Below are 16,781 nucleotides of genomic sequence, written 5' to 3' on the forward strand. Positions count from 1 at the left end.
AAAATAAAAATTGTCTCAGTTATGAAGGATTTGCTGGTAATCTAACAGCTAAATCTAAATGATTTTGTAATCCTCAAAAGAAGTGATAATCCGTGATAATCCGAGGGATATAGGCCAGGAGAATATAAAGAGGGCTAAAAAAAAAAAAAAAAATGATCTAGTTGACAAGTGATCAATGACACGAACTGACAACCTGGATGTGCCAAGTTCGAATCCAGTTCGTTCCATCGAAACACTTTCATAAAACCCACACGTGAGGACTGAAGAGGTAAATAAAATAATAATAAAAAATAGCTTAGATTAGACAAACGGTATCTAATTTCTGCTCCCGAAGCACCAAGTAATGCCTGGGATGATAACCTCATGAGACCGAGCAGAAGTAAAATATAATCTATTTTTAACTCGAAGGCTTCGGAATCAGATAAGTATCAATATTGAATAAGAAAAAAAGAGAGGGAAGGGGTGGTCGGTTTTTCTTGTTGTTGTTAATGTTGTCATAGAAACGGCATCTTAGCGACTAACGGCGACTTTTTTTTTTTTTTTTTTTTTTAAGTCGTCCGTAGAAATAGTATCTTAGCGACCAACGGCTTTTTCGAAAAAAAAAAAAAAAAAAAAAAAAGATACCATGGCCCAAAACAATATGGCAGGGTTGCCTTTTCTTCCTGGAAATACCTTCCATGATATGACGGTAAGATAAAGCAAAAACACGAACGTTAACGTGGTTGCAATTAAAAAAAAAAGTTGTTTAGGATAAATAACACAGAGGGAACGGTGCTAGAGGTGCCCAAGCACGTGCCCCTTTTACTCCTGTTTTAAAAATGCCCTTTTCGAAGGAAGGCATGTGCCACCATATATATATATATATATATATATATATATATATATATATATATATATATATATATATATATATATATATTTTACTTGAGCACCTGCCCTGAAATTCTCTGCACGTCAGACGTCACTACAAAGATAATTTTAAAGATAGTGTTTCATGTTAATCCCTGCGAGGACTATTTGTGTGTGAGTTCAAGAAAGCAGGTTGTTTCAGCGATTGCAGGCGAGTAAATAAAACATAAAATTTTTAATTATTTTTTATATAGTTTTCAAGATTAAAAACTGCCCAGACATATATATATATATATATATATATATATATATATATATATATATATATATATACTAGCGGAATGGGAGGGGAGAGGGCTTTGGCCGGGCGTAAAATAAGTTTAAATATGATATTTTAATTTGTCCAGATTTCGTAATATATTACTATAGAATCGTGATTTCGAAGGTAAAAAAAGTATTTAGGCGCCATCAGCTAGAATCGAAACTGTAGCATTCAAAGCTGGTGACGTTACCACTGTATGTACACGCATATAAACTGATTAAACATTAAGAAAAACTTAGATGAATGTACAAAATGTTCAACGATTTTTTCAATTTTGACCCATTTTTGACCCCTTAAAAATTTTTTAACCGGCTAAGGACCCATAAAACAACGATCCGTAAAAAATGCAATCATTTGAGGTCCCTCGCGCCGCTTTGCGACTTTTAGTTTCGGAGGAGATAGAGTTTGAAAATATACAGACAGACAGACAGACCGACCGACATATAGCCATATATATATATATATATATATATATATATATATATATATATATATATATATGTCATTGCCAAACGATAATTTAAAAGTTACACACAATTAAGTGATAATAAATTAAACACCGTTTACAATAGACAGAGATAGGAAAAAGTGATAAAAGAACATATATATATATATATATATATATATATATATATATATATATATATATATATATATATAATATTACCAAAGGCAAGATAAGTTACGCTTCTACCTAGCTGGATAAGATTTTACTGTTTTTAAACTTACTTTAAAATGTTTATTCGGTTCAAAAACAAGTAGTGTCCAACGTTATGTGAGTTGAAGTCTCGATAATGGGTTAAAAATAAAAATAAAACAAGATACTGTTAGAAATCCACTCTATAAATGTTACCGTGACATTTATTGGGTGGGTTTCTAACAGAATTTCATTTTATTTTTTGTTTTTAAGTCATTATCGAGATTTAAAAGATCTAAGTTTCAGGTCGTGGCCATTTTTTTCTTGTTCTCACGTAACGCTAGACACTACTTGCTTTTCAAACTGAATACTGAATAGACGTTTTAAAGTAAGTAAAAACACGTAAAAGCTTACCACCTAGGTTAGGTAGAAGAGTAACTCATCTAGTTTTTGGTAATATTTATTTGTTGTATATATATATATATATATATATATATATATATATATATATATATATATATATATATATATATATATATATTACTACGATTTGGTACTAATGCGTATTGTAAAACAAATTCTTATTGGTTTATTTTTAATGTCTGTAATTTTTTCGAGGAATAAGAATTCAGAGGATTTCAATTCTGAGAAATGGTCGAAGCAGTTTACGACTTGAAAACTACGGAAAAATATTTAGAAAAATAAAAAAAAATAAAATGTGCGACAATAAACACGCAAAGGGTTAGGTTGGAGTTAAGGTTAAAAATATAATTAGTCAGTCAAAAGAAAGAAAGAAAGAAAAACGTCATTAAAATAAAAGTTGTTTTCAAATCAAAAACTGCTTCGGCAATTTTCTGGACTACTTGAGATTTCCGTCAATATTCAGAACTGACTCTGCAAGTACTAAAATTACATGATATATATATATATATATATATATATATATATATATATATATATATATATATATATATATATATATATATATATACACACACACACACACCAAGTTAAAGGTATTCAGGAGGGAAATCTCGTGATTTAAACGAGGTTATTAAGAGTGCTTAATAACAAAGAGCAAAATATATTTTTATTTATACAGATAAATATTACATAGTCGCTACACTGAACATGCTAATGTTTCAGACGAGTGAGTGGTCGATTTAGACTACAAGTCTTTGTCAGGCGACTTAAATTAAGTTTGTGTTCCATTGAATAAATCTGGTTCTTAAATGTAATTGTGTTACTGTTCACATATATAGTTCAACCTATATATATATATATATATATATATATATATATATATATATATATATATATATATATAGATTAAAATTATAATTTTTAGCTTTTTACATTATTCTAACAAAAAATGCGATGACCTCAAGAAAAAGGTAAATTTTTTACTTTAACGGTAACTCAACACATCTAAAATGACGAATTATACAGGTTTTCGTGTCTGCTGACAACGAATACCAAATTCAGATTTGGGGCAGACAAATAGTTTTCTAGATATTAAGATAATTTTTTTTTTCAAATATTACCTTATGAATTTCAGTGGTCGTCGCCATTCTTAACATGAGGAGGGGTGTTTTGCAGCACATGCTTATAAGTACTTATTCAGTTGGGGAAAAATATAGCTGCCAGTAAAAACATAATAGATTACATTGGATAATAAAAGTTTTAATAGTCAGAAAACTATGTCTGGTCCAAATTTAAATATGATATTCGTTTTCAGCATATCCGGAAACCTAGAAAAGTCGTCAATTTAATGGTGAATGTTGAGTTGCAGTTAAAGTAAAATATTTAAAAAAATACACAAAAAAATATTTCTCATTCTTTTTTTCCCCCATATGTATTTTTCTATCCAGGTTTGTTTGTGGCAGGAGCCTTTATATTCTTAAAATATTCTGTTTGGTTCTAAGAGGCCATGCTCCCATGCGTTACTCCCTTTTTTCGGGAGGAGGATTAACCTCTACCAAGGAGTGATGACAGGTCCGCTTACGGCTGATTTTGCACCCATCTAGAGTGACCCCCTATTTGGGGGAAGTTAATCTTTCATGTCATAAATTGATACCACATTTTGTCTCGCTGTGATGGAGGTCAAACATATATTACTCTGACTGATGACTTACTCGATCTGTCATCAAATAATTCAATTATTTCAATACATATCCTATGTATTCAATGCAGTTTATAAGGAGCTTTATGTGTTGCTTGTACGTGTGGGAAAGAAATTTCTTACAATACATTCACATTAGACCTTCTGCATAATTACACTGATGTTTGCTCAGAGATATACCAGCTATCTTTTTGCATTGTGTTCTGTAGTCCTGAACGTGCTGCCTTAGAATTGTGTGAATGAATACCACTGTGATATTTTCAGAGTTCTGTGACCCTGTCGGTGGGGCATTAGAATACGCCGACTGCCCCCCTGCAGAGGGTACAAGTCCCTCAATGGGGGGCCTAGATATGACCTTAAACTATATCCAGTGGTGAGGCCCCAGCTTGTGGGCTTTGGGGAGTGTGGAACAACCCTTTAATTACCATTGCTCCCTGGTCCACTCTGACCCAGAGTGGTAGTACCTGTTAGGGTCCCAACTATGGGTTAAATAGAAACCGATGTGAAAACAACAAATATATTCTATTAAAAACATTTTTCTTTAAAATCTTTGGATTCGGCATTAAATAACCTGAAAAGGGTTGATATGCCGTAAAACAAAAACAACCAGCCAACCAATCAGAGTTCTGTATTGTCTAACTATCGTAATGTTTTTAAGTTTTATGCATTCCCTAGTTAGCTTAGTATCCTTTGTCTATTGCATATGGTTTTATGACCATGGCTGGATAAAGGTAAAAAAAAAAAAAAAAAAAAAACCCAAACAAATAAAAGACCATCAATACAAATAAGCATTTACTTCCTTCCCGTTGCAGAAATATGTGACATAAGATTAGAAGGCAGGAAGAGTAAAGTCAGCGCTGTCTAACAAAGGATTAGCCTTTTAAAAATTGCCTGGGCAGTCCCGTCGGCATTCCTCAGTAGGGACGCCTCAGGTAGTAAGCAATAAACTTACTCCACCCAAAAGACGGTAGAGAAGGTTTGGAAGGGTGGACCTCCTAGGACCAATCAGAACCACATCCAGACATATGTAAGGTCATTCCTTACTAAAAGATTACCAAGACTGTCAGACTGATTGAAATTCAAATGTATTATTTTATTTTGACAAAGAAATCATCTTTGCTTAGTTAACGATTTTGTTTTTTCTATAATCAGTTATAAAGTTTAATTAAAGTACCGTAATATTCGAGTTTTATATTGCAAAAATAAGATATTTTTAAAATATACATACACACGTAAATTTTCCAATCTTATAAATGAACTTTTTTCCAGTTAACGAAAAAAAAAAAAACATTAAGAAATTTATGTGCGGGTTTTGAACCTACTAACCAAGTCATGAAAGAAAAAAAAAAAACGTAAATTTTTAAGTGTTATAAAATTCTTTGCAGTTAATGAAAAAAAAAAAGAAGAAATTTACGTGTGGAGTTTGAACCTACAGACCACGTCATGCAAAAAAACAAAAAATAAAAAAAACAAAAAAAAAAACACGCTATCAACTCACCCACAGTAGAATTTTCATGGCCTGTTGTTCTATCATTGTTGCTAAGCGATGACATGGAAGAAATGGCTTTACTGATGATAGATAAATTAAAATAACGGTTTCAATTATCGATTATCTGTAATTATTGGGGTAGTTCTGAGAAAAAACTTAACTAAGATCACTTCCAGACTTATACACTAAAGTTCTGTAAATTTTAAAGAAAATCTGTTCAGCCATTTTGGAGCCCATAAGGAACGAACTCACACACACACAGAGTTGCATTTATATATATCTACTATATTATTGAACACTATTACATAAACACAGTAAAGATTTTCCAGAATTTAATCTGTGGATATATACCAAATCTTGATTACCATATCTCTCTCTCTCTCTATAGCAAGTAAGCTACATAGCTTTCTTCTTAAGTGCGTCTTCAGTTTGTTTTATCTTTTTTTTTTCTTTCAGAAAACGAATTTCCATCAAAGCCAAACTCTGAGTTATCACAATGGCTACATGTTCTCTGAGAGGCCAGAGGTCAGAATAATTGGTGGCAACCTTCTCAAACATGACCCATTGATCGAGAAAGACGTGGAAGATTTGGTCAACTTTGAACCCAGCCTGACCTATGGACAGGTGAAACCTGTCACTTCAAAACCATTTGTTCCTGCTCGTGTAGCTTTGGACAAAAAAGTGTGTAAATTTTTTTTTTTTTTTACTCCTGTATTTCTTGCACTTTTAACTTGCAAAATGACTTATCAGTAAGAATCATCCATTAGCAATTTTTAATGTATTCATCTAGCAGGGCTACTCAGCATTGTCCTGGGCAAAACTGGAACATATTTCGGTTTTTTGTCCAGACCTCCTCCTAATTAAAAAACAACAATAAAGAAAAATGTGTCTAATGTATGTACCTATTACGAAACGAAAATATATTTTTTTTAAATTACGTAATTTGACTAAGTACTTTTATTTTTAACTAGCAGCTGTGCTGCATTAGCACACACAATGCTGAGTCAAACACAAAATCGAGTACACTCAACATCAAGTGCACTCAATATTGTCTTACCATCAACGCTTACCCTGTGAACTCAGAGTATGGGAAATTCCCATATGCACAAAACAAAATCACTGAAAAAACAAAAATAACCTAAGGGTAAGGATAATGAGTAAACGTTGGATAAAATGATGGTTAAAATTATTACGACCTTGCCAAGATTCGAATCTGGAATCTTCTGATCCGTAGTCAGACGCATTATCCATTGCGCCACAAGTCCTGTACGTATGCCGAAAGATGTTACTGCGACTGTATACGGACAGTGCTAAATTCCATTGATATGGGCAGGTAATTTTTTTGACAAAAACGAAACGGCCCAAGAACCCTTATTTCGGGCTTTTTGTGTGACTCGGCGTTGTTCGTTACGAACCATATATAGATAAGGACAATCTAGAGACTCACACCTTTCAGGAAAAAAAAGAAGAATTTTTCAATTCATTGCATCCGTTTGAAAGTTTTATTGATATATGTACACACATAAATAAATAAATAAACATTTTGAATTTTATTAATAGTATAGATTAGCAAATGTGCCTGGCATTGCCTGGTATTAAACGTAATGTTAAATTTCTTTAAAAAAATGGAGTAAAAAAAAAAAAATGGAAAGAAACTGAGGCATGTGCATGCGAGTATCTAAACTGTTCACTTCTTGTGAGTAAAATAAAAAGAAAATACTTGAGTTGAGATTGAAACCAAAACTTCAAGACAATGAGTCAAGCATGATAACCTTTACCCCAACTGAACACGATCTCCAAAAGGTGTTTTCAGGTCTTATTCATAACATAATGGGAGCGATTAGTGCATGCCCAGTTATGAGACATTTAGCAAACAGAAAAAAATCCGATGGCCTCCATGTACCAATTTTTTACTTTTGACTATTTGGGAAGGCTAGGTGCTGTGTGTACCGCGCCAAGTTGTAGAAATTTCCAGCACTTTTTTGTACCCAATTTCCCACAAGTGATGCAAAAATTTTTGTGCGGATCGAACAGTCTGCAACTGGATATGCATATTTTGATTCAAGTTTAATGTCTTCACATGGAACAAAAAAGTAGAGTATTTGAGGCAAGCATTTATTTCATCTGCTGGTGTTGATTGAAGAATAACCGGTAACACAACTGGGGGCGCATTTAAATCACTGGAGGAGATGCACCCCTGAATCAAGATAGAAAGCAATGGGAAACTACTGTCTTTATTTGTCTTCCCGAGATTACCATGGCTCTACAATTTGGAGAGCCGTGGTTGCTATGCTGTTAAAAACAGCCGGGTCGCTGCTGCTGCTGCTGATGATGATGATGCCTGTTTGAAGCTGAAACTATGCTACTACTTCTGAACTCAGTTATGGATTGGGATAAGAAATAGCTTGTTTTGTTTAATTCTGTTAACACTCAACTATTGTGCCCCTTTTCTTCCTGAGATTCTTATGGATGAAGGTGAACCAGAGTATAGTTGTCAAGGCTATCTTAGTAGCACTTTGAATACAATGATATTTTAAATATTTAGTTAAGGTTTACTTATAAGAGTGAAGTATCCTCATGTTAGGTTTTGCTGAGGAACACCTATGCAAGAGACTATAGACACTTGAAGATGATGTCGAGTAGAATTCAAACCCTAATGCTACTTTACATGTCCTGCCAAATAAATTTGAAAAAATACCATTAGGATTCGATTCCAAGCTAGTTTGAACCTGTATTCAATAATCCCATTTAGAAAGGTATTAATCTACAATTATTCCGCCAGCTATGGGTGACATTTCCTTTTCTATGGAAATCACTCCAGACAAGGTATGAAGCCATTTGGTGTAAGGAGCTAAAACAAATACCACTTCAAAATCAAAAACTGGTCACTGATAAGTGTTAGATGGATAAATTCTAACCCAGGATACAGCAATTCTTCCTCTTTTGTCAGAAACATTGACATGGAATGTGAGGACTAAAGGACAAAATAATGGAAGCAAGAGTTACAAGACTGCCGAAAGTAAACCCAGAGTCCACTTTTAACTTTCCTACAAAATAACTTATATGTTCAATTTACTATATGCAATGTAGTGTTTAGAAGTATTGAATGACCCCAAAAATGTTGATCTGCCATTAATAAACAAACAAAACTTGATAGTTTAATAGCTATATAAACTTAATTTCATTTTTATTGCGGACTATTATCCTTATCTTTTCTTAGTTGTTGTTTCACGATGTTTCGGCCAACTATTCCTCTAGCCTTCGTCAGGTGGTAACCGCAATGGATAGGAACTCTGAATTTCCGTATTGCATTCACTGCAATTACTGCCTTCTGTAGTTGTTGTCGCGGTTACTACCTGATGAAGGCCAGAGGAATAGTTGGCCGAAACGTCGTGAAACAACAACTAATAAAGATGAGGATAATAGTCCGCAATAAAAATAAAATAAATAAATAATACTCATCTCAATAATGAATTCCAATTAAATAATATATAAACTTGTTTCTGTTTTTTTTTTTAATCTAGGTCCTCCGATTTTATTGTTATTTTAAAGAAACAGTACATGAATCGGCACAAGAATTCTACAGAGTGAGGTCATGTCAAATCTTTTATTACTTGGAAGATGATACCATTGCTGTGACAGAACCCAAAGTTGAAAACAGTGGAATTCCACAAGGTAAGCAGATAGAATAGTTATAGGTTTGCTTTTATTCTAAATAAGTATAGTTTTTATTTCAAATTTATGTACACGTACATTCACCGCTCGTATCAATGGAAAGAGTTTTGTACGTGTGTGATATTGAACGGTTCAGTGCCAGACTCAGTTGACATGAACTGCTTTGAAAATCTGGATCAAACATGTGATGCAATTTTCATCTCACAATTAGGCACCTGCTTGTAGGAGCTGACCTTTGAACCCTTGTCATCTCACTTACACTAGGTGAACTGGGCCCATCTCCATTTGTCACAAGTTTGTTCAAGCATGTACTTAATGTAACACTCCTAAAATTCATACTAGTTAACATAGTCTTTACTTATTGGTATAGGGTCCCAATATATAGCACAAATACCCTAAACGTTTAAGGTTGGTTGGTTGTTTTTGTTTTACGGCATATCAACCCTTTTCAGGTTATTTAATGCCGAATCCAGTTATTTTGAAGAAAAATTTTTTTAATAGAATATGTTTTCTTTTTTTCAAGTCGGTTTCTATTTAACCCATAGTTGGGACCCTAACAGGTACTACCACTCTGGGTCAGAGTGAACCTGGGAGCAATGGCAATTAAGGGGTGGCTTCACACTCCCCAAAGCCCGCAAGCTGGAGCCTCACCATCGGATATAGTTTAAGGTCAATACCAGGACCAGACACGTTTAAGATAATATTAAATTAAAACTGTTCATAATAAGATTTCATTTTTTCAGCATGGAAATAACGTGTTCTAATTATTTATTGGTCACAGGTATTTTTCTCAGGCGACACCAGATTCCGAAAAATGAGCAAGGTGATAAGTGGCATTGGACAGACCTAAACAATGGCGTAAATGTCACGTTCTATGGCCGCACATTCCACATCTGCGATTGTGATGCATTTACAAGGGTATGTCTAAAAGTTTCTGTTGTACTTCTCTCATGTTAATTCTCCCCCTTCCCCCTCCTACTCACTAATACAAAAATATTTTTTCACTATTCATCATTTCAATTATGTTGTTTTGAAGACCAACTCTTGCAGATTTCAAATCTTCAATTGCAGAGCTTAGTCATAGAACTCTATGCTTTTTGAATACCCGCCCTCAGAGAATTTGACCAAAATTTTGTTTCCCTAGTTTAAAGCGCCAGTAGGGTCAGCCAGAAATAAGCAGACAGGAATTTACCTTGTTATAAATTATTTGCCTAACGAGGAAATATTTATGCTTGCGGATCAATTTTACCTACCATTTCACAAAAACGGCTCAAAGTTTACCCTACATATAGGGGGAATTTTGCAGGGTTGAATTTGTTTCATTTTGTTCCGTTTCATTCAAAATATTTACTAATTTATTTTCATTTTTTGTAAGAAAATTAAACAAAACTGTTTGTTTTGTTTCGTTCATTTTTTTTTTTTTTTTTTTTGCTTCGTACATTTATAAATATTTAATTACAACCAGAACATGGCAAAAGGTACCAAGGTTTAACAAAAATCTGTGAAACTCGAAGAGTTATAATTAGGGCAATCCAAAAAATCGTGTTTATTTATCAGGTTGAGTAATTTGACAAAGTAATTATATAAAAAAATTAATAAATCAATAAAAATATTTAAATTTCACGTTATAAGAACATTCATTGCAATTTTTAAGTTGCCCTAAAAAAATGAACAGAACGATTGTCATATTTGTGCTGGTGCATCTGCTACTAGTCTCTCGCTCCTAGACAAGGTCCAAAAGAGAGTCTCCAACCTGATAGGTCCTGAACTGTCATCTAATCTTCAGCCTCTGTCCTAATGACGGAATTTTTTTCTCCCTCTGCCTGTTCTACAAGTATTTTAATGGTGAATGCTCTGACGAACTGCAAGCACTTGTGCCCCCATGACGTAAATATCCTCGACAAACCCAACAAGCAACAAAACCCCACCCCTACACAGTAGAGATCCCTAGATGTAAGAGAGCTTTCTACTTCAGTAGTTTCCTACTCAGAACCGCTAGACTTTGGAATTCCTTTCCAGGTCCCTGCAGTGGCGTACCTATGTAAAATGGCGCCCATGGCAAAGTTTGAATGTGCGCCCCTTCTTAATAATTTATACCTTAGATATACCTAACTACTAATTTTAATTTTTGTCAAGCAATTTTTGCGCCCATGTCAGAGTGGCGCCCATGGCACGGGCCATGCCTGCCATACCCTAGATACGCCACTGGGTCCCTGCTTCCCCAACTGTACTGACATGCAGAAGTTCAAGTGTAACATGAACCGACATCTTGCTGCCCAACTCCCTACATAGTAAACCAGTAGCTCATGTCCCTGATAGTAGCCCCCTACACCAAAATGGCAATGTACCTTGTTTGGGGTGAAAATATAATAAAAAAAAGAAAAAAAAATTTTTGCTACGAAAGTTTGCTCCCCCCCCCTCTTGGTCCTTGATGACATGTACATTTTTACCGGAAATTGTTTGATCCTATGATCCCAGCCGTCACATAAAACTATAAATATAAGTCACAACCCCAAAGACACTTACTACAAAATGTTTTGGCTATATGTAAATCGGAATTGTTTAATAAGAATTATAAGAGCAATAGATTTTGCCAGGACAAACTAGCGTAGATTATCAAGCATCTACTTAGCTCTAATTCTTGGTTCTTTCTAACACAAAACTACAGGATGGTTTTAATTTGAATTATTCAGACTATTTTTATCAGTAGTATTTGCTCACTAAGAATTCTAACATGAGTCATTATTTGCGATCGCTTACTATGTAACATAGTGTGGACGCGCATATTCAAATGCATGCGAAATGACGTCACTTGTAAAGAAAAAAAATACTATAAAAAAAGAGAAAGAGAACGTTAGAAATCTGGAGCACAGAATGAGATCTCGCAAGAGATGTGAATAACGTTTGAGATCACGTGAGAGAAGATGATCACGTGGGCGACGTCATGGCTGCAATAATGAGTAAATAAATGTTTTTGTTACAAAGAAAAAGCAAGTTGAAGTTTTTTTTCTATTATTTGTCTACTTTGCGACTGAGGACATAACGTGTGTTTGGTGCTTCCTGGAATCTGAATGACAACAAATCTCCCTAAATTTTGTGTAATTTCCACTTCTTTCAATACCAAGTGACAATCAATTTGCATTATCGCCACAGCCGTTTACCATTAATTTGTCACTGATAATGACTGTTATCAAAGTTATTATATAAGTAAAGGGGAAGGAGATAAGGAGGACTTAAATTAAGAAAAATTATTGTCGAAATTAGTAACATATCCAAGAATTACGAAAAAATGATTAAATATTAGATAATTGATTGGTGTGTTTGTAAGGAAATAATCAGCCTGTATCAAAGTTATTTAGTAAAGAGGAAAGGGCGAAAATGTGGGTTAAAATTATGAAAAATGATTGTCGAAAGTAACATATCCAAGAATTATGAAAAATGATTAAATGTGATTTCATGCATTAGTGCGTTTGTAATAAAATAATAAGCCCAGACAATATTTTAAAGTTATTATTTTATTAAGGACGGGGCGATAATGTGGGTATAAATTATGAAAAATGATTGTTGAAATTAGTAACATACCCAAGAATTATGAAAAATGATGAAATGGAGGTTAATTGATTAGTGCTTGCAATGAAATAATCAGCCCAGCAAATGTATCAAAATTATTATTTTAGTAAGGTTGGGCCACAACGTTGGTTTAAATTATAAAAAAATATTCTCGAATTTAGTAACATATCCAAGAATTACGAAAAATGATGAAATGTGTGTTGATTGATGTGTGTGTTTGTAATGAAATAATCAACCTAGACATTATTATTTTAGTAAGGTGTGCGATATGGTGAGTTTAAATGATGAAAAATTGTCAAAATTAGTACCATATCCAAGAATTATTAAAAATGATGAAATTTGAGTTGATTGATAGTTATGTTTTTTTTTATAAAATAATGAGCCAATACAATATATAAAATTTAATATTTTAGTAAAGGGAGAGGCGATAATGTGGGGTGAAATTATGAAAAATTATTGCCGAACATAGTAACATATTCAATAATTATGAAAAATGACAAAATGTGAGTTAATTGATCAGTGTGTTTGTAATGAAATAATCAGCCCAGGAAATATATCAAAGTTATTATTTTAGTAAGGGGGCGATACAGTTTTAATAAAAAAGTAGAATAATATGATTGTGCCTTCATTCATGCTGAACAGAACGCTCACAGCATGCCCAGCAACAATATATTACATATGAAAAATGCTTCTGTGGAATTTCCACAGGTCCCGCTAGTTATTATTATTATTATTATTATTATTATTATTATGTATTTTTATCAACATACAACATTTATCAATTATCTCTTGCTGGTTAAATGGAAGGTGTTTCTTGCATCTTAATGCCAAAAAGTCTTCCCAGATTTCTAGTAATTTTCGCCTTTTTTATCACCTTTCATTTTCGTAAATAAAGTTCACTCTGTAATATAAGTAACAAAAAGCTAAGGATTCCAGTATTCTTCAAAAACAATCAGTTATACTCTGAGTGTGTTTTCTCTCTTTCAATTTTTCAATCTCTCAGAAAACATACAACCATTGTGCCTCTACATTTTTATGGACATATTTTTTTTTATATATATCTAAGTAGGTATTGTCAGTTTGTTTATGTTAAACATATAAAAGGCTTCTTGAATATGTATGTAGCATTTTTATACAGAGGTTAGTTTAGTATTCACAGTCTCAAATGTAAAGACACACGGTGGAACGATAAATTTGTCGCCTTAAAGAAAACATCACTACAGCTTTATTTTAAAGCTTTTATTGAAAAAATAAATTCAGAGAACTTGATTAATGTAGTAGAGCTGACATCTATTCAATGTAGCCGTCTTCAGCCTCAATTACCGCCTCGATACAAGTCCGGAACTGGGAGCATGCCTTTTCCACAAGTACTGGTGAGAGCTTGGCGAATACTCGATGGGGTTCGGAGATCATGCTGGCTTTGGTGTTGTGAGAGGTCATGTTGGTGATGTTCTCAACGTATGACCAAACAAAGTAGTTCAGCAAATTCAGGTCAGGGAAGGAGGGGTGCAGTGAGAGAAAGGTACAAAGTTGTAGCACTCCTTCTGAAGCCAAGCGTGGATCTCTTTGGACTTGTAGGCCAGCGCAGAATCCTGCTTCCACACTCAGGGTCTGCCAGCGCTCACCTGATTGCACCAGGGAATCGGCCACAGTCTTCAGTATATCTAGGTACACTTTGGCGTTCACTTTCAAGCCGACTTTAAAAATGTGAGGTGGCATGATGTGGACCTCACTTTAAACCACATCAAAGACTATAACCATGGCTGGAAGCTTTGTTTTCATCACCCTGGACATGTCCCTGTTATTTATGGCAACCCAGCGATACATTTTGAGAGTGCTGACAATGGTCCTGTTGTCATAATTTGGACCGGTAACACATTTCCATCTCACTCGTTGAACATTGTGTCACTTTCAGACATGATAGAAGGCTCCTATCGCTCTTGGGATTTGTACATAACTGGCCGACTAGTTGATGGTCTGCAACAAAAAAAGAAAACCCGTTTTCATCAAAGGAAATGGAATCATGTCTTTTCTAGGGCGACAATTTCATTGTTCCACCCTGTACTGTTATGTACTCACTATGAGTTCTCACACAGGTTATCATGAATGATTGCTCACTGACAATTGTGTTTCCTGGAGTCTGAATGACAATATGTCTTCCCAGATTTGCAATTCTGTTGCAGTTATCGAACCATTGAAAATGATTTTACATTCTTGTGATGACCACTTAACATTGATTTATCATTGGCTGGTAATGACCATTGGTTTTCCTTGTTATTTGGGTGGCAAAAAAATTAGGATTTTACCTATTTGAAGAAAATAAGATTACAGTATTTTATAGCTGTTGTCATTATTGTAGCATAATTCTGCAATACTATGATCCGTTCCAATTTCTCTTGGAATTGCCATTCTCTTTGAGATTGTTCATGATTCTGTGATGCTCATCAAAGAAGCAAGCGGCCATGCGTTTGTGCTTTGTGTGGCTGTACAAACGATAAATAAATAATCAATACTTACATCAGAAACGTCCTTCTGTCCCGTGGGCTGAAAAGAAAGAAAAGTCCAAAAGATCTAAGATGGCGTCCGTGATCTTTTAAAGCCCTCGATCTCACACAGCTCTCGTATGGTCACATGACACATCTGCCAATGAGGCATACCAGACACTATAAAAGCAGGTCGCTGGGAGGAGTTGGGGAGTGTTCAAACCTGTGTACCGTGAACAATGTTCTATGTCTCATCAGACTTTTTCGATACAACCAGTGTAGTGGAATTTGCTTTGCGTCTCGTTAGACCTTTTCTTTTTTGTTTTGCTACAGATTCTTTAAACTACAAATGATACACCATATTTTTGTCACTTTCTTGATTCAACTCTTCTGTTTCTTTCTTCTACAGGAATTTCTTGAAAGTGAGGGAATTGAAGTGAGCCCACCCTATCCAGCAGACAACGATCCTCCACGCTCAAATCTACCAAGACACTATCCCAGTTTGACCAAGTGAAGCAGGGTTTGAAAATAGACAGCAAAGTTTTCATCATTTCTTATTTGTCTCTTTAAAATGGAGCATTTAATATTTTGATACCACTTTTCGGTATATAGTAAGAAGAAATATTGTGGATTTATAAAATAAAGTAAAAGCGATAACAGTAATAAAGTGTAATTTCAATTTTAATCAAGCTTATTACACACGTTTCATGTTTTCAGTCATTTTTTAAAAAAAGCTTAAATGTGAATTATTTTAGTGAAGTCTGCTTCTTTAATTTTATTGTTTTTTTTTATCTTCTCTATATAAATAAAATGAACTCATTTTTTCCCGTCGGATTTTGACATTAATAGGATTAAAAATCAAGATATTTCATGCAAATATAATATGCACAAACAGCAGAACAATATCTGAGGTGTGTTATAGGTTTATTATTTCTCAAATTCCTCGATAATCTTAGATTTCTATACTTTTTCTGCTGAGAAGTCACGGCCAAAATCGGTTAAGATCAATGGAAGTGGTAAAATATTTTCTCTCTAATAAATTCCTCCTCCCCCTGCCACCACTTAACACCGTTTGGGGATCGTTCACAAGGAACAGTTGAGAAGAGAACACCGGTTTGGCTTCATAGTTCTTTCATGTGAAGTTATTTAAAATCACTAAACTAAGCTGCAGTGCTCTGTGGCGTAGTGGTTAGCGTGCTGGACAATTCACATTATATTTTCACGTTCGCGCCGACCTACCGTAGTCGTTTTTTTTTTTTTTTTTTTTTTCTAAACAACTGGAATGGACTTTTCTTGGTGGCCGAACTGTTAATGTTGCAGATGTTTTTGTTTTGTTTTTTTTTTTCACACTTTATTTTCCTACTTTTACTCATGACTCCGGGTTTGATCCTTCCTACTTACCTACCATAACATTTTTTAAAACTCCCCCCCCCCCCGTCCCGGAAACAAACACTCGGGCAACGCCGGGTACCCCCGCTAGTTATTGATATAATGAAAAGAGCTTTTGCACCAGATGACCTCAAATGGATCAAATACAAACTTTATCTCATGAGTTCAAATCAAGGGAGATAATTACTTCCATTTACAATTTGGTAATAAGAGTTCTTAATGATTTCCTTATTACCAAACTCATT

The 16,781-nt window shown here is 34.2% G+C and overlaps 1 protein-coding gene across 3 annotated transcripts in view; it reads left to right on the top strand.

Annotated features, from left to right (window-relative positions):
- The first annotated feature begins 529 nt into the window (after positions 1-529).
- Positions 530-16,781, top strand: part of LOC145291425 (EF-hand domain-containing protein 1-like) — a 35,940-nt gene continuing 19,688 nt past the window's right edge. For 2 of the 3 annotated variants that reach the window (XM_080137260.1, XM_080137261.1), the window contains exons 1-4: positions 530-688; positions 5,876-6,100; positions 8,944-9,094; positions 9,876-10,012. In XM_080137260.1, the coding sequence (XP_079993386.1) occupies positions 626-688; positions 5,876-6,100; positions 8,944-9,094; positions 9,876-10,012 (576 nt within the window). In that variant the 5' untranslated portion in view covers positions 530-625. Of the gene's footprint in view, positions 689-5,875; positions 6,101-8,943; positions 9,095-9,875; positions 10,013-15,556; positions 15,845-16,781 lie in introns of those variants that run through there. The other variant, XM_080137259.1, reaches the window with a different exon arrangement.

Source organism: Euprymna scolopes, chromosome 12 (genome assembly GCF_053919585.1).
Source record: "Euprymna scolopes isolate OS-2025 chromosome 12, ASM5391958v1, whole genome shotgun sequence".
Classification (NCBI taxonomy): Eukaryota; Metazoa; Mollusca; class Cephalopoda; order Sepiida; family Sepiolidae; genus Euprymna; species Euprymna scolopes.